Consider the following 21,965-nt stretch of genomic DNA (forward strand, 5'->3'; position numbering starts at 1 on the left):
ATAAAAATAAAAAATCTTTAGTGTCAAAAAATTAAAACATATCATATCATTGGAATTCGAAAAAGAAAAACGGCAAAATTTCTCTTCAGTTAAGAACTTTTATAAAATTCCTTTTATCGCAATTTCTATCTTTGTATCAAAAATGTTTCCATCGAAAGTAAGTAATTAGTCTTCCATCAGATGTTATCATTTGTTTCTAAATATTTCTACCATAATAACTAATATTTTACACAGTTTTTTAGTAACGACTCATTGCCAAGCTTGCAAGGTTCTTTATTGTCAGTAAATTCTGTGTGCTCGGTAAGTCGGTGGTGACCTCGTGTGCTTCACTCCATACAAAATCATTCGCCATTTTCTTTTTCAGAATACATTTTGTCCTCCGACCACACGCATGGAACTCTATCCGCGTCGGCGACACACAGAGTTTTACTATGAGCCCCAACCGATGGAGGAGTATCAGAGTCGCGCCTGCGAGCATCCCCAAGACAAGTTGCAGCATAAGCCACGCAGCTCCAAGTACGAGTTGGAACCCATAGCGGAGCAGGCGCCGAAGCTGCGTATCAACCCCCCAAAAAACTCCGATATGCGCATGTTTCGCAACAGTTATTTCTCTTGAGGTAGTACACCGCTCTCCTTTCCGTTAACCATCCCTACTGGATGGTATGATTTGGAATGCGTGCGTGTCGGCGAGAGGACAGCGAACGAGGATTGTTTGTGTGGTCTGTGATGTTTATGGAGGACTATTAAATTTTGAAAAATAAAACAAAACGCTTTTATAATTAAACAAAGTTTTATTAATGTTTGCATTTTTTAAGTTAGTAATTTTATTTAAGCTTGCACGATCTAGCAATTATTCATCTACTACCAACTGGGTGATCGAAAGGAGTGTCTTGCAATGACACTTTCTAACAAACTATGAAATACAAAAAAATTGGTATATGTATTTATGAATTAAAATTGCCAACAACATTTGGTACACATCTCAATAGTTTAATACAAAATGTAATAGATTAACAATCTAACGAACGCACGAAGTGTCCAACAAGTAAGAAGTAGGGGGATCTTTAGGATCTTTCAATAACACCGTGTATGTGTCTATTTGTTCTAATGGCTTCCTCTTGGAGCATCTATTTGTCTTAAGCCAGCAACGCGGGCTACTAATTTCAAACATCTCCGCCAATTGCGTGCAATTCATGTAATACCTGAAATTGGCAAAATTCATTTAAAAAATTCCACAATTTTCGAAAATTATTTCTTCATTTACCTCCAATACGGTGGCCACACTCCACGCTTGTGTGCGACAAGAGTCGTGACAGTAAGCGCCATTATCGTTAGTGAGTTCGGGCAGTCCGCGCCAATGGGACGTGTGCAGCTCTTTGAAATGAGACCGCAAAATTGACCTGTGGTAGAGCGAAAAACGTTTTATGCGTTCATTTATCGTAATTATTAATGGTCGATATTTTATGATCCATGCTTTCGAAAAGTCGTTAGACGTGTAGCAAAGTGTAAATAAAACCCCAGGCCTTTTAAAATTCTATTCCATTCCCCTTTTTGCCCCCTTAAACTCACCAAGTCTCTGCGATTGTTGCATCCAAATAACCGCATTTCTTAGCAAATATCAGGCGTGCGCGCAAGTAGAACCCTATGGGCCATACCCATTCCGGGCCCTGATGATAATTGAATCCATGCGCCACCGTACAGTCATCAGCGTCATTTGAGTTGTCGTAATTTGCGCGATAATTCCAATCATCCGGATCGAGCGTTTTCATACCAAGTGGACCGAGAAGATGCTGGCGTGCTTGCTCCAGCGCTTTCCAAGCGTTTTGTGCATTGAAAAGTTCCGGTGCCACAACCATAGTTATGGGGAAGTTGCAACGCAACTGATAGTCGGTCCAAGCTTGCGAGGCGCCATACGAATCCTTGTAAATATTTTTCTTGTTCGCCATCATTGCCGTCTCCGTTTCCTGCACAAAGAAACATCGCTCGAAATTGTTTTGAATGCGATCAGCCCATTGTTTGTAGCTCCAAGTGGTTTTCTCACCTGAAAGATATGGGAATTGTAGAGTTGTCGTTTTCACTTATTTCTATACTCACCATTGGGCCCTTTGCGGTCCACGGATTTGTACTCGATTACACCCTTTTCGCTAAGCGCCTGCATAAAACGCAACACTGACATCTGAAGCCCCACTAATTCGACAGCGGAGCCGTCGCGTGGCGTGGCAGGCCGACCACGATTACCAGCCTTCTCCGACGAACCCATCTTGTCCATCCATGTGCCGCAGTTAGCAATGTTGCCTCCGAACACGAAGCCCGTCTCCGGATGCACACCAATGTTGTTGTTAAAACCTTGGTCCGTCATGTGCGCGTCAATCTCATAGCCCGCATTGCGTTCGCGATATTGCAGACCTTGGAAGTGCACCTGCAGTGCTTCTTGCATCACATCGATGAGCTTCTGATCGAATTTACCACGCGCATGCGGTTCACTGTCATCATAGGGGAAAATGCGCGAAACCATGTCATTGAGAATATCCCGGCCGTGTGGGACTTCATTGACATATTGTTTGATGGAGTTCAACCACCACCAGACGGCATCGCGGCAGTTAAAGCGCGGCTTCGTGCCATTGTCTAACAAATTAGGGATGAGACCATGTCGGAGACATTGGCCAAACCCGAGTATTATGTAGCGCGCTTCTTGGAAACGACCAGTCAGGTACATTATGCCACGCAAGGCAATGAAGGTGTCACGGCCCCAGCAACGCATGTAGCCGGTGGAAAAGTGCGGCAGACCTGTTTGAAAGTACGATCATAAATTGAATGATGAGGGATGCAAATTGGAAGGTGTAAATTTACCTGCTGAGAGGGTCACGCATATCTCCGGCGGTTGAGGTGTTACAGCCGGGCTAGGTGGCGGCAAGTTAGCAGACTTGCAGGCAGATAAGAATTGTAGCGTTGCCAAAGCCAGTGTTTGTGGAAAGTTGTGGCCGTCTCGAATGAATCTAACGAGAAGGACAGTGAAGAGAAGAGTCGAAAAATCAGGTTGACAATGCTTTAAAGGCGGATTCATCGTTCTTGTTCTGAACAAAAGTTGAAGTTGAGTTAACAACTCAAACCGTTCAGAACTTTTCTCCTCCCAGAGAGAGAGAGACACAACAACAAATGGAAGAAAAGTTCTGAACTAGAACGATGAATCCGCCTTAAAAAGTAGATAAACAACAATCTTGGCAACCATGGGCCGATCCAGTTAAAAAATGTAAACAGGAGCTTGTGCGAACCAAATTCAAAAATAGATCATTTTTTACTTTTCGTAGGGCCCTGCATCTGTGTTACAACACCTAGACGCGCGCCTCATATTTTAGAAGAAACTTGGACAAACACCTAACAATTTTTTTTTTAAATTTTTGTTTTTTGAGCCTTTTGCCATCAACGAGACGATTATGTCGGTTACATATGTATATACATAGATATGTACCTACATATTTATGAATTTCACTTACTCTGGCATCACTTGATAGGCGCGTCCCACCAGAGCTTCATATACGCCACTCACTATGGCGTCGAAGTAGCAAGGAATGAGGTAGCGTGGTATATTTTTCAGAGGTTCAAATATGGTCTTCAACCACTTCGAAAGTGCGGTGGTGCCCTCACGATGGCTCAGGCGGTCAGCCACATAATCTGCAGAAAAGAGGCAGCAGTTAACAAATAAAGTAACCTGGGATCCAGTGTACCGTATACCTACCCAACATCCAATTGCCATCTCGCAAATTATTGCACAAAGGATGCCCCAAATCATTGCGTGGTGAAATTTCCGTGAGAATAGAGATGAAACCCTGTAGGCCACAGTAAACTATGCGACCATAGTTAGGAATGTCATAGGCTGCGCCGCCGTAGCCATGGTCACGTTCTTCCTCATCACAGGTGAAGAGAGCGCGGTTCAAGTCCACCAAGTCCAACTTGCCAATAATTTCACGCAGCTCGTCATATACCGGCCCGCTCTCGTATTGCAATGAAGTGACTAATCTTTGCAAATATTCGGCATGCGGTTTGGTTGGGTTGTGCAGTGATACCCTGCGGAGTAATGCATGTATGTATAGATTTCTTTTTCTGTGGTTCGCTAATGTCAAAAGTTACCTGACAGCCACTACCGAACCTGGGTAGAGGTTTTCGAAATCCAATTGTGTGATGTTGCCGTCAACATGAGGCGTAGCACGGAAAATTTTCGACTTGTTTAAGGGTATATGTTCGCGCAGATTTAGCTGGAATTGTGAAAAGCCATTGATGTAATTCGGATCCTTCTTGAAGGGTCCCGGCCGATCATATGGCTTGTCACTTTTCATTGAAATATCCGCTTCGAGTATAATTTCGTTGAGTGTACCTTCGAAGCGCAGCGAGCGTACCCCGGTGGGTCCGGCGTTGGGATGCGGATAGCCGAAGGCGGTGTGTGCAACGAGTATGACACTTTCGTGCGTGGTTGGGGAATGACGTGTCACAGCGACAATATTTGGATCCATTTGGTCGACGTACACCTGATTGAAGCCCTCCTCGGCAAGCTGGCCGTGCAAAAGATTAAGGGCGCGCTTTGCGGAAATTATGCCCGATTTAAAGTCGACGCCCTTTCCCCACTCCTGGTACTGTCGCTCCTCATCAACGACGTGTATCTATAAGGATTTGATTGTTGTTAGGATTACTGAATGATATCATTAACCGCTTATTGATAAGTTTGACCCAAGTACTTACGTGATGTGGCACAAGTTCATCATAGCCGCGATTGCTGCCAGTAGCGCAACAAGCCATTGATACCAATGCTGCTGAGGGCAATAGATCGTAAACGGAGCGCTTTTCCACCGGCGATGGATTATCGTGCGTTTGGTCCATGAATAGCGCATGCGCAACACTGGACGCCAGATCGCGCTTGGGATTGACATAGAAAGCACCAACTGGCTCGCCGCCATAGCGGTAGACCAATCGGCCCTCCTCGTGGGAATCCCAGGCTGATAAGGCCTCACGTATCAACGAAGTAATACCCAAGCGATTAACGAAGACATTGTCGGTGGCATCAGAGTTTGTGAATAGCTCAGCGACCACATACAAGTCTTGGTTAATAGCTCTTGCGGCGTCCAGCAGATATTCGGCAACATGAAGCGGTGTTGAGTGACAGTTGTCCAAACGCACACCATCGAAAATTCTGGCCGTGGTCACCACGTACTCGGTCATGTGCTTCCATAAGTAGGGACTGTCTTCCGGTTTCTTGCCGTAGCGCAATTTGACGCTGTCGCCCCATGCAATCAGCTCGCGCTTCAGGTACACATTTCCGCGACCAGGTTGTTCCTCAGCAAAGTCGCGTAACGGGTCACTGTAGCCCATTACCCAGCCGTTGTGCGCTTGGAAGAATCTGCCCATGTCTCCATACATGCCTTCCTCGATTTCCTTGAGTGTTCTGCCAATGGCCATGGTTTGCGTGAAGTATTGCATAAAAAGCGGCTGCTTCTCGGAAATTTTGCGTACCAAAGGGCCATCCTCCTGCACGCGCTCATACCGCACGCCGGCCAAACAGTTTTCGATGGCATACCCGAGGTAGCCTTGTATCTCAGCGCGCACTTCCTCGTTGAGCGTCTCCAAGCGGTGACGCAGGGTTTCAGCGCATTTACGGAAACGGGACTCTTCATCGAAGCAATCCCCATGGAAGGCATTGAAAATATCCAACGCCAAATTCAAGTCAATGGTTGCGCCTAAACGACGGTACTGTGGGTCTGTAATCAGTTGTATCTCATTGAAGCGTGATTCATCGGCAACATGTTTGGGGGGCGAACGTGTGCGCACTAGAGTCATGAATTCCTCCACGTATTTGACCACATTGCATTGGAAGAGCTCGTGGATATTTACTTTAGGCAAGTAAACATGATGCAACTGGTACTTGAGTGCCTGTAGGTGATCCTCGCGGTCAATCACTGCTGGTACGCCCACGTGTTCCAAATTACCGGCCGCTATATCGTCACCACACTTGGCAAGCAAAGCGTCGAACAAAAAGGCGGGACGCAGGTAAGAACTGGTAGCGCATGAGTAAGTGACATCGGGATGCTCGCGAACCCAATCCGATTCGTTGGCAGTGTGATTAAGCACAATGTCACAAATAGAGGCAATCTACGACGGAAAGAGTAGAATGTAAACACTTCGCTATGCCAAATTAGTTCTCAATCTCAAAACTTACGCCCCACTCTTGACGACACTTCTTGATCACCTTCTCCACGTCATCGAAACCGACGGTGCCACCTTTTTTCGCAACAAAGTGCGGGTTGACTTTCAATTGATCGCGCAGTGAGTAGGCCGAACGTGAGCCACCCAGCTCCTGGATGGGCGTGAAGTGTATGACATTGTAGCCAGATTCCTTGGCAACGCGTAACTTCGACTCCCAGGTGTTGATGGGACCCAATAACTTGGTCAGAACCGTTTGGCAGCGCACCGAGTTCAGCGGAATTATCTTTTGAGCGCCGGGCGGTCCGACTTGAAGGGTGGGCTCAACTTGTACGTAAAGCGCGCCGTCGGGTTCAGGACGAGTGCTGTAAATGTAAAAGGCAAATGGTTACGTCTAATGCAGTGAAAGTAACGCCGGAAATGCAATTCTGAAATTAGGTATGCACATATTTTAATTACCTCTCCTTGAACTGAAACCAGAATCGGAAGGTGCCCGAGAGCTCCACTTTAACCTGGCTGAATATGTCGGTATCCACAATATGAGCATATTTATTCAAGTTGGTGGTGAATGGCTTTCCGCTACGCGAGTGCCAGTCCAGAATACGATATTCGGTGCGAACAAACTTTTTACCTTCAAATAAAAATTACAAAAACTAAGGTGCTAACGTATCTTTAAGAAAAATCATCTGATAACTAACTAACTAATATCTTACCCTCAGCCGGGTAGTTGGTGTATAAAATAATTTCACGCCCCAAAAGAGAGGCGTCCCCATGCACCCTTAACGTGGTGCCCCGTTTAATTCTGTAGAGGATATGCTCGGCATTCGTACCCTCAGCGATGGGTACGCTATGTATGTCAGATGTTTTTGTCATTTCAAGGGCTTTCGGTTCCTCGGCCTCGACGGTTTCTGAATTGAGCTTTTGTAAGATTTTTATGGTTGTCTTTTCCTCGATTTCTGCTTCGGGCTCCAAAGTTAGTTCCAAAGGAAATTGCTCATTCAAGTTCAAATGTTCCGAAGAGATTTGTGTGAAATTGGATTTTTGCTCTGCTTCTGCTTCCGAATTGGATTGAATTTCGGCAGTCTGTGTTGAGCTTAAACTTATCAGCTCTGAATTAGAATCCTGTGTGCAATTTTGTGCTTCTTGCTGTGCGCTGTGGTTTTTTGTTGCAGCGCAAATGTCTCCCTCCCAGCTGGATATTATTATATCGGGTTTGGAATTCTCTACGACAGCTTCGTCTTCGTGTTCGGAAAGCTTTATGCTGTTGTCCTGGCAATGACTCTCGTGTGAGGTGGTTGGGGAATTTTTTGAATTAGATCCCTAAAATAAACGGCGGTAGAAGAACTTTAGCAATAAATATTCAAATGGTATTAGAAGAAGAGGGCATAAAATGACGAATTAACTGCAATATATGATGGATGAAGAGTTCTTTTACGAAATTCCAAGCGAGATTAGAACACCAGCGATACATACAAATACAAATATGTCTTCACTAAAGGACGAAAAGTTATTTACACCACACACATTAGTTTACGGTTAACAGAACACAACATGAATAATATGCATATCCCCACAAAAATCAAGCAATTTTAATGAATGTAATTAAAGCCACCACCTTTAGTCGACTTTAGAGCCGACGAGGAGACGACGCCCTATGGAAACTTGATGTACATATACGCCTATGGAGAAGTTGACGTTGAGAATAACTTTAGTCGACCATAAGCACCCCGAGCATAGTAGCACTGGAATTAGTGCAATTGTAAATTTTCAATCCGATTTCACAGAAATTCAATATAGGAACCCCCGCTCATTAGCCCTCCCTGTTTATTGGCACACGATTTTTTTTTTTTGCACAATTACAATTCGCTCTAAAAAAAGTTTTTTGCATAAGTCGAGAATTTCAGGGTATTAGAACAATTTTATAAATGGTGTTTTAAAGGGTATATGGGTAAATGTAAAAAAGACGTCAAAAGGATCTAAATCTTTTTATAACTACTACTTAGACCTTATAACATTACAAATATGTACCTGTAAAATGCTTAAAAAAATTTTCACTAGAAGTGTAAAAATCCTGGGCTCGAATCGTCACGTACGATATCGTACTACTCGTCACGTAAAAACGTACTCTCTGTCCCATTAAGCTTATACTGCCTGACGTATTACGTAATTTTCTTTCGTATCGTTTTCGATCCGTGAACGCATGTTGCGATTCGAGCCCTGATTTATTACTTTTAATGATGCTCCTTCTTGCAGTCAGAATATTTCGAGGGTGGTATCAAATCAAATTTTTTTCGACAAAGGTTCTGATAGTTGCTCTTACTTAATTGAAGCCTTCTAAATTCAATGGCGTCCCCAGTTTTGCCCGATTGGCTTCACTTGTCCAGATAGCGGTACTTGAAACTTTGCTTAAATTTTAATTATTTTATAAAAAAAAACTCCCTCAGTTTTGAAGGTATTTGACTAAAATTTTGCACACGGCTGTCTTTTAATATTACATTCAATAACTCTTAAAATCATCGAAATCGGTTAACTATAACATCTAGCTCCCATACAACTGATTGTTCAATAACTTCAAAGCTGAGGGAGTTATTTATAAAACAGTTAAAACTTAAGTACCGTTATCTCGAAAACCGGCGCAAATCTGTTAAAACGGGGGATGCCATTGATTTTAGAACGTCCCAATTAAGTGAGTTCAACTTTCAAAATCTTTGCTCAAAATTTACAACTTGCACAGCGTAATTTGAACCCAGCTAATTCTTTTGTTTTATATTCTAAATATCTCATCGTTTCATGTAAACTCAAAATACACCTTCACCCATTTTTGTTTGTTATTCTTTTACTTCGTTTTTCGTAACTTACTTCATTGCCAGCAATTTGATTTTTATAATGGCCCAGTATTTATCAATTGGCCTGAGTAAAAGTGAAAATCTTCCAAATAATGATCAATATTTATATGTATGTACATAGCTGAAAAAAAATCATAATAGCGATTTTTAGCATTAGTTACCCTTTTGGTCAGCTGTTTAAGCTAAGTGACATTTTGACCCGTAAATCCACATTTCAGTAAAAAAATTTAAAAAATTCAACAAAATTTAACAATTGCAGCCAAAAATTTTAAACTTTTTATTCAGAAAATTTAGACCAATTTTAGGTATGTAGTTTTATAGCCTATTGAATTTAGTAGAAAATCGCGTTGATTTTTTTAGTATTTGTTTTTAGCTGACGGTGTTTTGACGCGATTTTCTAGCGTCTGTCTTGCCGGAATTTAATGGGCAATAAAACTGCATACCTAGAATTTTTCTAGAAATTCTGAATAAAAAGTTTAAAATTTTTGGGCGTAATTGTTCAAGTTTGTTGACATTTTATTATTTTTGTACGATGTTTGAAATGTGGATTTATGTATGTGGTGCAGGTTATGTAATATGCTAGAATTTTATCAAAAAATTATAAACATTAAATAAACAAAAGAAAAATAGCCAAAAATGATCAAAATGTTAACTTAATCAGCTGACCGCAAGTGTACAGTACAGCCATTATATCTATCCTATACACATTCAGTGGTCGAAAAAATTATAGCCGCACCACATATGGACAAGTTTTAAAATATTATAGCAAGTTTTAGTTATTTTTTTTTTTATAAAAATATAGTTCATTCTTTAATAAAACCCGTGTAAAACCAAGTTTCAAACTTTGTGCAATATTACAAAAAAAAAAAAAATATTCAACAAACTTTAGATTTCTTAGAAAGATTTTGCAGCTCACTGAATTCTAGTGGAATACAAATGGCTAAAAATTACCGTTGATTTTTTAAAATTTATTTGTCGCAGATGTTCAGGTTTTCTTCCATATAAAAATAAATTGTGTTTATTCGTTATATGGAAGCAAATGGGACAAAAAAAAGCTAAAAAATTAACGGTAATTTTTAGCCATTTTAAAGTTATACATTATTCTACTAGAACTCATTATTCTAAGAAATCAAATTAAAAAGCTCGAAATTTTAGCGAAAGTTTGTTAATTTTTTTTTAACTAAAATCTTGCTATTCTTGTTTTTATAAAAAATAACAAAAATGATAAATTGCTAAAACTTGTCAATATATGGCGGGGCTATAATTTTTTTTACCACTGTATGTACGAATACTTAGGGGAAGTATTGCAGCTTTCCTAATCACCTCAGTTGTCAAATAAACCCGATCGAACTCGTCACTTAAGCAGATGCTCACGATATTCACGATTTGCAGTTTTTTTTTTTGTTTTACAGGAAAGCGTTCCAGGTGCCAAAAACCTATAAGTGAAAGCTCTGTTGTGAGAGTATCTTGCACTCTCGCTCAGTAAGAAGTTGCATGTTTTAGTCCGAAGTTTTTCTTCCTGCAAGTTCATGAAAAGTTGTTAAACGATAGGCAGGGCTGCATTTGTAAACAAAACCAGAACGCAGAGAAAGCAAAGAATCTTTTATGTGTTAAAAGATGGAAGTAGTTACAGGAAAAGTGGTTTTTCGCGTTCCAGGTGACTTTTACTGTTTCGCTCTCGCTCCTCTCTTTCAAGAGAGTACTTTTGTTAATTGACAGTTTTAAAGGTTTCTAAACGAAGTTATCGGAACCCAACGAATATGTAGTTAAAGTCGGGATGTCTTGCGTACAGGATTACTCATAACATTAGGGTGGACCTATATTGAAAAAATATACCCTGTTTTTTATTTCAAAATCAAAAAATATTTACAGTATTTTACATTTTCAAGAATGCTATACAATTTCTAAGAAAAATTGTTTTTGTTTTTTTTTTCATATAAGATACATGGAAAACTTTGAGCGCTTTGAGCGACCTCTAAATATATTTTTTTGATTTCAAAATAAAAAAGATTGGGTAAAATTGTGCAGGGCGGATGGTGAATTGACAGAATGAATAACATTTTAATGTGGTCCTCGATCGAAGTGTGCAATTGAGGCAATTGTTCTAATGTTTCATTATTGCTGTACGAATGATAACTATCGTCGTTGTTGTATGCACATATATATATATATATATATATAGTACATATACTATACGCAAATAGCTTTACGCAATTTATCCAATTATGTTTTTTGTTTTGCTTTTAATTGAGCAGAAATCATTAAATCGACACACACAGAGCTGGTCTCAAGAGCATTTGGGGCAAATTTCAATGTCACATGAAATAAGGGAATGATTTTGAAATCGATCATCTTTTGCTATGTTCCAGATGGCGGCGGCACAGCTACAAACTACTTGGAATTGACGCGCTGATTACATATTTGCGGTTAAGTTATGCACTCAGTTAATTACATACAAACACACATTACTCGTAGAGCAAGATTATTATTGACTTAGGCGCCACTTTTGGCTGTGGTTGGCGCTAGCCGCCGCACAGTGTGGAAAATAAACTTTTTTTGTAACAAAATCTAAGATCTCGAGGACGACAGCGAACAGCTAGCGGAATAAATTTAATAGTATTTTAATGCTTTTGCGATGGAGAGTTTAGGAAAACTAGTTTCGTTGACCTTAAAATAACCTTCAAAACCAGGATTTTTAATTGTTTTCCTTATTTGAACTGAAAAGAGTATCCAATTAAATTTTTAAAAAGCTTTAGATTTGTATATAGCCACCTAAAATGCAAAAATCCATGGATTACGGGTTGTCACCTGAATTACAAAAGGCCGTAACTACCAAAAAATCAAAAATTCACTTTTCATTATCATGATGCCCTTCGTCTAATTACAAGTGCCAACATCGTTTTAAGCAAAAAAAAAAAAAAAAAACAGCATGTAATGAACTTGTTAAAAAAAAACTCCAAATTGTTTTACGTTTGTTCCGACCAAGGATATGGATTCCTTGACGCAAGAACAATAAATGTACTTGTTTAAAACTTAAAAAACATCGACTCTTTACTGGCGAAAGAGGAAAAAAATAGAAAACCCTCTGTTTTTGAAGGTCGAGGAAATTTTTTATCCAATGAAACTATTTTGCCTGAATTCCTTATCTCAAAAGCTTCAAAATACTCATACTGGATAAAAAAAAAAAAAATAACCACATAACCAGACAGGTGTGAACATCCACATTGTTATCTAACTTTATTTTGCTTGCTGTTCTCGTTCTCGTTCTCGAGATATGAGATTTTGTCATAAAAAGGTTCATTTTCCATTTTTTCATTTTTTTGCTCTGCGAGGAGGTCTTAACTTGTTTCGATGCCAGCAACTTACTGATCATAGACGAATATAAATTTTGTTTTTTTTTAACTGCATGCACATTTGTTATTGAATATTTTTAGCCTTTTAGTTTGAAAGTGTCATAAGTCATTTCATGCCGTTTGATTTCAGTGCTCATTTACCTGCATCTGAATGCGTCGGTTATTCATTCAACTTCATCAGCCAAACGCAAATAGTTTAGTGCCATTAGTTTATGACGTAGAACCATTTACAGCTGCATTCAGTTAGAAGTAACCAACCATTTAGCCACCAGAGGTAGGAAATGACTTATGCCACTTTCAAAACACACTGCTGACATTTAGTAACACATTAAATCAACATCCCTTTACATTTCATAATTTTGCACATTATCTTATCAGTAAATAGAATGCATATATATATATATGCATATAAAAAAGCGATGAAACGGTTTCGGTTAAATGCAACATTAAAGCTCAAACACGAATTGCTGATAGGACAGAAGCCGCCTCCACCCAATCAACACCACCAAACAAAAACTACATATACATATACACATACATACATATAAATATGCACTTCTAATCCAACACTTATTTTGACTACGATCGTTTATAGACAGACGCGCACTGTACATTGTTCACAAAAAAAAAGCCCATACCATTTTTCCCAAATATTTTATTTATTCTATTTATGTATTTCTTCTCAACATATATTTACCTCACCACTGGCACTAGTTTTGTTCGCTTTATGTTTGTTTTTATTAGTAATATGAACATTTCCCATTTTTGCACTTGGATTTGCTGCGTTCAACACACCCGCAAGACCGACGTCCGCAACTGTTTCTGTCACCGGTATGGCGGGCGATTGTTGTTCATGGCCGCAATTGTTTTGATCGGGGGCTGCAATTCGTTGGCGCTTCGTGTCGGCGCCAGGCGCCACCGTCACAGCTTCGGCAGCACTTTGGCTCCCCTCACTCTCACTAGCACTATTTTCACTGCCGCCGCCATTATCCGATTCGGTCGCTGAGCCTGACAACTCTTCTGCTGCGTTCTTACTAGCACCGCAGGCCCAAATGATACGTTGTCTATTGTTATTATTGTTCACGACATTGTTGACGTTGGCGTCTACGCCCGCGTCATCGCCAACGTCAATACCACGATCAGTAGTTAATTTCAAGTAGAAATCGACGATCCAGTGTATAAATTGCAAATTCAACATTGCCTGATACAGCGCGCTTAGCTGACGTCCAAGGTCTACGAAAAAGCGTCGAAAGCCTTCCATGCTTGCTTTCTCTGCACTTTGCTTATGAACACCTTAATCTCTGGAATCTATTAGATTTTTGCGGAATTTCGTGCGTTCGTTGTGACTCTGTGTTGTTGATGTGCTTACTAACTAAATGAGTTTGTCGAAATTTAAATTTTTCGCTGGTTAAAATACTATGTAGAATATATATGTACACGGGTTCATATACAGGGTAGGATCGATAGCAAGTGCTATGGATTACCAAAGCGATGAAAACGATTTATTCATTTATTTATAATTTTTTAATGTGTGAGAATGCTTATTTACATACACTAGTGAGCCCACATGGCGTTAAAACGCCCAAAATTAAATTTCTAAAACTTAAAAAAATATTCCAAATGTTAGTCAGAGTTATAAGAGATTCGAGTGCCATATTTCATCGACCCCGTGCAGCCGTTTCTGAGTGAAGAGCAGTCTCGCATAGTACAGTTTTTATTTTTACCGAATTTCAAATCACCCTATACCGATGAAAAAAGTTCTTAAATAAAAAACTAAAACTTTATCATACATCTACAGGGCTAAGGCCTCTGGTTTGACCTCTCATTTTTTAAATTCCTTTTCAAAAGTATTCTCAAAATAAAATCTTCTTAAATCTCTTTCGTCTGACATTGTGATATACATGTATTTTAATAAACTGATGAACTAATTCGAATTTGATTGTACGAACAACCCGATGGCAACCCTCCTAAATAAAGGTCAGGAATAAATCCCTTTCAAACCCATTTCGATTTATACCCATCTTTTAATAATTCATCCAAATTACTAAATAATTTGAATGTAACTTTTTAAACACGTGGCAACTCTCTTCAAACATTTGAAATGTTCAAACTAAAGATTCCATAACATTATTTTGCTTGCCTACGGTATTTTTATATTTCATATACTTATTGAATTAGTTAATTGAGTTAGCCCTTTCAAACAGGTGGCAGCCTTCTTCAAAAGTATTTTCAAGCTTGATCACTGTTAACTCTCCTTCGCTGGACAATGCGGTACATACTTTAACTAACTGATGAATTAAGTCGAATTTTAGTTTTCAAAAATGTGGCAACCCCGCTAAATACAGTTCAGAAATAACAATTTTTCAAGCCCCTTTGATTGATACCCATATTTTAATATTTCATTTAACTTATAAAATAATTTGAATTTAGCTTTTTAAACAGGTGGCAACACTCCTCTAGTTCAGCTAAGAAACAAAGCTCTTCAAAACCATTTCGATTGATATCCAGTTTATAATAATTGATTTATTATTTTAAATAATTTGAAAAAAGTAAAACGTTACTGCACATCTAGAATCCAAGGCTTTTAGTTTGACGCCCCATTTTGGAAAATCGAAAGGCTTGATGTCGGGAGCTTCCGGTGGGCAAATATCTTTTTTGGCACAAATGTCAGTTACGAAGGTTTGCAGAACCACGACGATACGTTGTTTTGTACTTTAAACGACGATATGTACACACATATGTACCTAACCGCGAAAACAACGTAAGTTCTAAGCCAGCTCCGAGAGACAGATGAGTTTCCTGCGATAAGCTTTTGCATGACAGTAGCACGCTCGGAGGTTTGCCATTGTCTGTAGAAGACAAACGCGTTTAGGGAAACCATTTCTAGATACTCCCTTAGCCATGAATCGAAGCTGTCTACAACCGGTTGCTGATGTGCACCACTAACTATTCAACTTCGTAGAACAACAGATAATACAGAGTCGAAATACATACATTTTTGTTAGTGTCGCATTAGCAGGTAAGAGATTTCTACAATGTCAAGTTGATGAAGATTTAGGACGGTACTTGTTGAGAGGTACAGTTCTCAAATCCTAGGCTACCTATTCATTGATGGCGTGTGAAGATATTGGTGAGTTTTTTGTAGTTGGTTAATTTTTCCGACAGGGTGAGAAGATAATAGGGCTGTTCGGGATCTTGTGCAAATACTCTTTTATTTACATTTGCATTTGCAATTTACAAACACACGAACTCGTAAAGAGATTTCTGTACGAAAAATAGTGAAAATTCTGTAAAAATTCTGAAAGATATTCTTCACATAGCACCATTATTTTCATTGCTTCACAGATTTTCTTCCGAAATTTCGTAAAAGAATGGAAGTGTGCGTACCCTGCAAACCATTTTTTCAGAGTATTCTGCATTGCAAAGAAATTTTAAAGAATTCGTTAAGATTTAATTCGATTTTTTGCCGAATTTTCTAAAATGAAATAAATTACGCACACTTCCATTCTTTTACGAAATTTCGGAGGAAAATCTGTGAAGCAACGAAAATAATGCTGCTATGTGAAGAATATCTTTCAGAATTTTTCCAGAATTTTCTTTATTTTTCGTACAGAAATTTCTTTACGAGTTCGTGTCAACCACTTCATATAATTTTCTTTGAAAATTCGTCAAAAAAAATCGTTACAGAAATGAGATACTCCTAACGATTTCCTTAAGATTTCGGGAACTTTGGTTTGCAGGGTTGTTTGAAAAATGTTAAATTAAAAAAAAAAAACAGTGAGATAATTTCAAAAAACGTACCAAGTATTGCAACAACTACCCTATACACCCGAAAGGAATTGCCAATGCACCATTAACCATTGACCTTTCCATTGAACTTGAGAATTAAAACTGACGTCATAGAACTATCCTCTCCGAAGCAAAGCTCACCAAACATTTGAGAGTATACAAAATGCAGGTATATGTGCATTTGTATATATGTACATATAGTAGATATCGGTGTCATCAACAACATGCATGCGTATATGTACTATACATATGTATATGTATGTATGTATGTATGTATGCCTGCATACGTTTGTAATCAAAAAAGTTCAGCACTTTCACTTTCTTTCGGAAGCGTCGCTCACAGCGCGCCCATAGCAAATATTTTAGAGGGCAGTGAGTATGCCGAGAGTACATTGTTTGTACATACATATGCATGTACGTTGACCCACCAGAAGGTGTGTTTGCTTAGTGTTCATTGCCTTTTGTAAAAATGGGCGATTTCCAAGCACTTGCCGGTACCCCGGTTCAAGACTTTGTGACTAATTACCAATGCTATACATATACACATGTACATATCCAACCATATTACATACATACAGCTCACGACAAAAGATAGTACCTCGACATTGTGATCAGTTTTTGACTATTTTACAAGCTTTTTTTTGACTTGGTCTATATGTATATATAAATATGTATGTAAGTATGTTTGTTAGGGCCAAATCTTGCAGTAAATTTTCGACCAACAACAATTGGGAAATCTAGAGACGTGCAATACGAAAGATGAATTATGTAATCCGATAGCTGACGCAGGAGTCGAGATATTTGGTAAACCAGTGTTTGTGCTCCGTGTGTTTGTGCTCAGAAAGCTTGTTTTTAAAATATGTTTTTTTACTATAAACTTATTTATTTTTTTTTTTTGATGTTCATTAATTTTTTTTTATATAAGAATAGCTTTATTATCTTACAGAAATCTTATACATACATATATCCAAATTTCAAACTTTCTACAAAAATTAGAAAAAAACTTCCACACAATTTCACTTAAATTCCAAGTTTTTTCATTGGACTTTGTTGAAATTTTTTTAATATGTAGTTTTATGGCTTAATACATTTTTAGTATAATAAAGTGCAAGTTTGAAATAGCTAAAATATCGCTAGAATTAAATTTTTGTTTTATCATGCAACCGTTATATCAAGAAATAATGAACAAAAAAAATTAAAAGTTTCAAAAATTAACTCAAAAGCGAATGAACTGCATAGTTTGTAGCTTTGATCACTTGACTACGCGTTGAACGCTATCGAAAAATTCTTTCGCATTTATATAAATAAAATTCCTTGCCGATTAGAAAGTGTTGGCCTAATTTTGTTTACAAATTTTAGAATTTATTGCGCTTAACGCGATTAAACTTGATTTCCGACTGCCTCCAATGCCCAGCTTATCAGCGCTTGTGGCGATTTGATTAAATAATTTTCACTTTGTTTTCTTTTGGGTTTTGTTGGTTTTTTTTTCCAGTAGTATTTAAAAAAAAATAAGTTCATTTGGTCAAAAATATGTATTTACATATGTACGTGCGTGTATATGCGTATATTCAATTCGGTTGCACGATGTTAACGAAAAGCATAAGGAGCGCCAAAACAGCACTTTAAACGTACCGCGTATTTATTTAGTAAATTTTTTTTTTGTATTATTTTAGTTATATGTACATACATACATATGTATATAAATAGAAAATACTTTTAATTCAGTAGCAAATGTCACTGCACTTTTCTGGCGAGACGCACAGACATATGTATGTATGTATATTTCGCAACATTTCACACAGTTCGCAAACTTCCTTTTGCGATTTCGAAATCCACTATATGTATGCCCACACACTTCTCTTTCTCTTTTAAAATATTTTTATAAAAATTTTTTTATTTCTCCACGGGCTTTTTTCTTCACAACTAAACTAAATTGTTTATGCAATGCACTCATTCAACCAAGTACTGCATGTTTAGTAAAAAAATTTATGTATATATGTACATATTTTTGTTTTAAAATACAAATGTATGCAAGCGGAACGATTACTTTACCCAAAAAAATTTGTGACTTAACTGACTTCTTGTGTTGGCTTATTGGCTGGCACAGCGGCGAAAAACTGCCTGTGCGTACTACAATAAAATTTACTCTGTAAAAATTCACAACTTCAAGGTGACCTCTTTGAATAGAATCGCCGCACAGCTGAAAGCTGATTACCTCCGCCGACTGCTCGACTGTTGTTTGCCCGTATGCCTGCCTGGCTGGTGGCGCTGCAATCGCTGTTGATGGCTTGTAGTGGCTGTGAAGTGTTGTTGTTTGGGGTGTGCACCAACTCGCCTCACATGTAGCCAAAACACGGTATGAGTACATCGGCAACTAGCTCTCCCCACTCGTGTGCTCGTGATACAAAAGTATGTATGTATATACATACATACATATATACATACAACGAGTTTTGTTGCTGGATGGAGAAAAGCCGGTCCACGTTTTATTTGGTGGTAGTTTGTTTACATCGCTGATGTGAGTGTGTGGGTTTGCCGGCAACAAATCGAGTATACTTTTTCTTGTATATACATTAGGGCTGAAATAATCCTGAACCCTTAAAGAAATATTTAAATTCCTTAAAGAAATATGATTTTTATGAACTAAAAACAGCTTTAAAATAACTTCTTCAAAGGGCCTGCGGAAGTAGGTCCTACAAAAGCCCTTCTTGAAGCTCTTCTTTGAGTAGCGAAAGCAGAAGCCCTTCAATTTGTGCCACTCCATATAAAAAAGGAAGCAGAAAGGAATGCCTTTCGAAAAGGTCTTTTGGAAGAGATTTAGTATGTGTGACCCCTCAGCCGTGTACCTGTTCAGAAACTTGCACTTTTTTAGCATTTGCTTGAAGATACAAAATTAGATTTTAACCAAATAAACTAAACAGAAAGAAGGTAAACTCACCACTCATTAGAAAAAATGTTTCATTATCGATTTTCAACTACTAATGATTTTTTTTTTCCAAAGCAAAAATCTGCTTCCTGCTTCTTCCAGCTGTTTCCGAGTTCAATACTCTCGGAGTCGCTGTACTTAAATTCGCTGCACTAAGTCGTTGTACAGCTCATACAACTCATCATAAGGCCCGCGAATCTTTCTCTCGAATACTCCAAGAGGCTCGTCATCGGATGTTGCCAATTGTCCCAGCTTCTGGGCCGTATACTAGCACGGACAAGATGAGCGACTTATAGAGTGTGGTTTTCGCACGTAGAGAGAGGACTTTACTTTTAAACTGCCTACTCAGTCCAAAGTAGCAGTTTTTGGCAAGAGTGATTGATTCTGCGTTGGATGGATTTCGATTCTGAACTTATTATCGGTGTTTATGCTAGTTTACAAGTAAACGAAATTCCCTACTTTCCCGAAATAATAACTATCAACAGTTTATTTGATGACAGGGATACATCGTCTTGGTTCTCGTTTACCTCCAGACCCATTCGAGTTGTTCCTTATCAAACTTGGTAAAAAGCAGAAAACCTGAAGAAGTTAAGTAACTTATGAACACTTGCATATTGTCATAAAAGTTACTCCATATCGGGCTTATCACATTTATTTGCTGCCTCGAAATGTGTTCGCATTTTCATCAACTTTTACACTTTATCCTCTTTTTTTTCTGATGACCTGTAAAATATTTCAGTAATATTCATATTTTACGTAGTTGTATTAATAGTTATATTAGTTAATTTATATACTTTATTCGTCGAAAACTTTCTACTCGATACGACTCGACTCTCGAAAAACGACTTGCACTCGACTCGACACTCTCAATTAGGCTGAATATATTGGCCGCTGAAATAAAACGAATTTAAAATTAAGAAATAAATTTGGAGAAACGAATGAAAAGTGAGAAGGAATTTGGTCACAACTACCATCAATTAGGACATGCCATAACACCACCTACCCAACTGTAAGTCCAGGCCTTTACCGAAGAGTTCTATATTAGTTATTCGTGTCGAGTCACGCCTTGCCGCCACCTTTGAAATGAAAATCTTCGCTTGTAAATAAGCATTATACTTGCTAGTTCTTTTCATATATGCTTTGGGTGCAACAGAAACAGCTTGCTCATCAGCATGATGGTAAGCTACTTAATATTGATCTTTAGGTGACATCAGATGGTGTCCTGTGCCCTGTCTAGCAGCTTTGAAGTTTCTACCAGCCTCTGGCGACCATACAGGCTTGGCATAATTTACAACGCTTGTAGTGCCACCGACCGACGAATGCTTAAGTTCAGCTTAATCTCCTTCGTCCAGGTGGTAAAAAAAAAGACGTCGAAGCTGACTTCGTAGGTTAGATTACGTATAGCAGAGAAGCTAGAAAGGTCTGAGAAATAACCATTCGCTATGAAACACAAGTCATCATTGTCCCAGTGCCCGACCCATGCTGTTTTGAACAGTGACTGGAGTATTAGCTATAGGAACAGCGGAATCTATGCTAATGCACAAAAAAGAATTCAGCGAAATATTTCTTTGTGTCAATAATTAAAAGAACGGCTACATTTTCCAATTGTGACTTAAATCTTTATTCCTTTCTGCTACAAGTTGTGTTTATAATAATAGCTCCTTGAAGCTTGCGTATATGTCTTATGTATCGTATCAGCAGATATACTATAGTTTTTGAGTCTACATATATATCGCAAACGTTCTTCAAAAGTATAGTTTATTAATTCAATATTTACTTTCTATCAAAAGCAGAAACAGTTTTAGTGCAATTTGTTGCAAAAAACGACTGTAGTCTCTCTTGCTCGTTCCACTAACGATTAATTAATAAACTGTATAATCTATAAAAAAAATCTATAACTTAATACATTTTGGAAAACGTTGGCAATACGTCCCCATACATATATGTATGTATATATGCATGTATGTATGTAGTTTTTTTTTTGTGTATGCTAAAATGTATATTTTATTGAACTATATTTTTTATAATTAAATACTTAAATGGTAAGATGTTGGTTGGCACCCAACGCACTCGAATATTTTTCACCAAACATTTTATTTAACTTTGAGTGAAAAAAAAAAATCAACAATAAACTATATTAACGGTATAATTGTTATTGTTATTTTTACTTTTTGAATTAGGCGACTAAATACATAGATACATATATAAACATTTAGGCTCACTCGATTCTTAGGCATCGTTGCGAATCATTTTCAGTTAAACACTACAATATTATATACATACATACACAAAAATATAAGTCAACTCACAATACAATAGTTATTACTCTAAGAATATTTGGCTAAATAGTTTTATATGTATATGTTTGTAAGTGTAATTGAAAATTTGAAAAAATATATCCTTGTATATATGTATATATGTAAAGCACCAGCGCTAGCACTATTCATTTACAGAAAACATATGTAGGCGAATTTGCTATCTAAAAAATAAAAGCTATAAAAGGTATTGTGACAATTCCGCTGAACACTATTTGCGATTCGCGCGCTCTTCTAAAGTTGGTTATGGGATTGTGAACCTTCTTTTTGCGACGTTTTTGCCTGCTTTGCTGCGAAGCCTTCAACCACACACAGCCTAATTTCTATTTACCCCAATTTCAAGTAGACATCCCACACGACCGTCGTCAGTCGGCAGGTGAACAGGCCCCAAAGGTTGCTCTCATTTGTGTACAGTGAATACTAACGGTGCGGATTCATCCTCCTGCAAGTGCTCAGCGAGTATAATCTTGTTTACCGTGCGCGTCGGCACTTGGCTCTCGATATCCTCGTAGTCCACCGAGGAAGAGCGCACTAATTTGAATTGTGA

The 21,965-nt window shown here is 38.2% G+C and overlaps 2 protein-coding genes across 3 annotated transcripts; one reads left to right on the top strand and one right to left on the bottom strand.

The window, feature by feature from the left end:
- Positions 1-142: 142 nt before the first annotated feature.
- LOC118743985 lies at positions 143-782 on the top strand. Its single transcript, XM_036476749.1, has 3 exons — positions 143-157; positions 235-300; positions 365-782. Exons 1-3 carry the CDS (start codon positions 143-145, stop codon positions 614-616), a joined length of 333 nt encoding a protein of 110 aa, XP_036332642.1. The 3' UTR covers positions 617-782.
- A 24-nt stretch (positions 783-806) lies between these two features.
- On the bottom strand, positions 807-18,422 carry LOC118743445 (glycogen debranching enzyme). 2 transcript variants are annotated; one of them, XM_036476111.1, is made up of 13 exons: positions 18,230-18,422; positions 6,903-7,509; positions 6,649-6,820; positions 6,206-6,554; positions 4,735-6,138; positions 4,129-4,655; positions 3,737-4,065; positions 3,495-3,672; positions 2,851-2,996; positions 2,095-2,787; positions 1,570-2,041; positions 1,265-1,400; positions 807-1,202 (listed from the first exon to the last, which is right to left on the bottom strand). In XM_036476111.1, the coding sequence occupies exons 2-13, from the start codon at positions 7,060-7,062 to the stop codon at positions 1,164-1,166; spliced, it is 4,605 nt and encodes a 1,534-aa protein (XP_036332004.1). In that variant the 5' UTR covers positions 7,063-7,509; positions 18,230-18,422; the 3' UTR covers positions 807-1,163. The 2 variants fall into 2 exon arrangements, with proteins under 2 accessions (XP_036332004.1, XP_036332003.1); XM_036476110.1 differs by lacking the exon at positions 18,230-18,422 and adding an exon at positions 13,086-13,688.
- Positions 18,423-21,965: the final 3,543 nt, after the last annotated feature.

This window comes from Rhagoletis pomonella, unplaced genomic scaffold (assembly GCF_013731165.1).
Source record: "Rhagoletis pomonella isolate Grant_MI unplaced genomic scaffold, Rhpom_1.0 Rhpom_scaffold_00007, whole genome shotgun sequence".
NCBI classification, from domain to species: Eukaryota; Metazoa; Arthropoda; class Insecta; order Diptera; family Tephritidae; genus Rhagoletis; species Rhagoletis pomonella.

Excerpts from the sequence above, each read along its gene's own strand:
- LOC118743985 (XM_036476749.1), top strand. Across the intron at positions 301-364 it reads CAGTAAATTCTGTGTGCTCG|AATACATTTTGTCCTCCGAC; the intron begins GTAAGTCGGTGG and ends TTTCTTTTTCAG.
- LOC118743445 (XM_036476110.1), bottom strand. The coding sequence starts at position 13,649 with ATGGAAGGCTTTCGACGCTTTTTCGTAGACCTTGGACGTCAGCTAAGC. Across the intron at positions 4,066-4,128 it reads GGTTCGGTAGTGGCTGTCAG|GGTATCACTGCACAACCCAA; the intron begins GTAACTTTTGAC and ends ATTACTCCGCAG. Across the intron at positions 1,401-1,569 it reads GCAACAATCGCAGAGACTTG|GTCAATTTTGCGGTCTCATT; the intron begins GTGAGTTTAAGG and ends GCTCTACCACAG.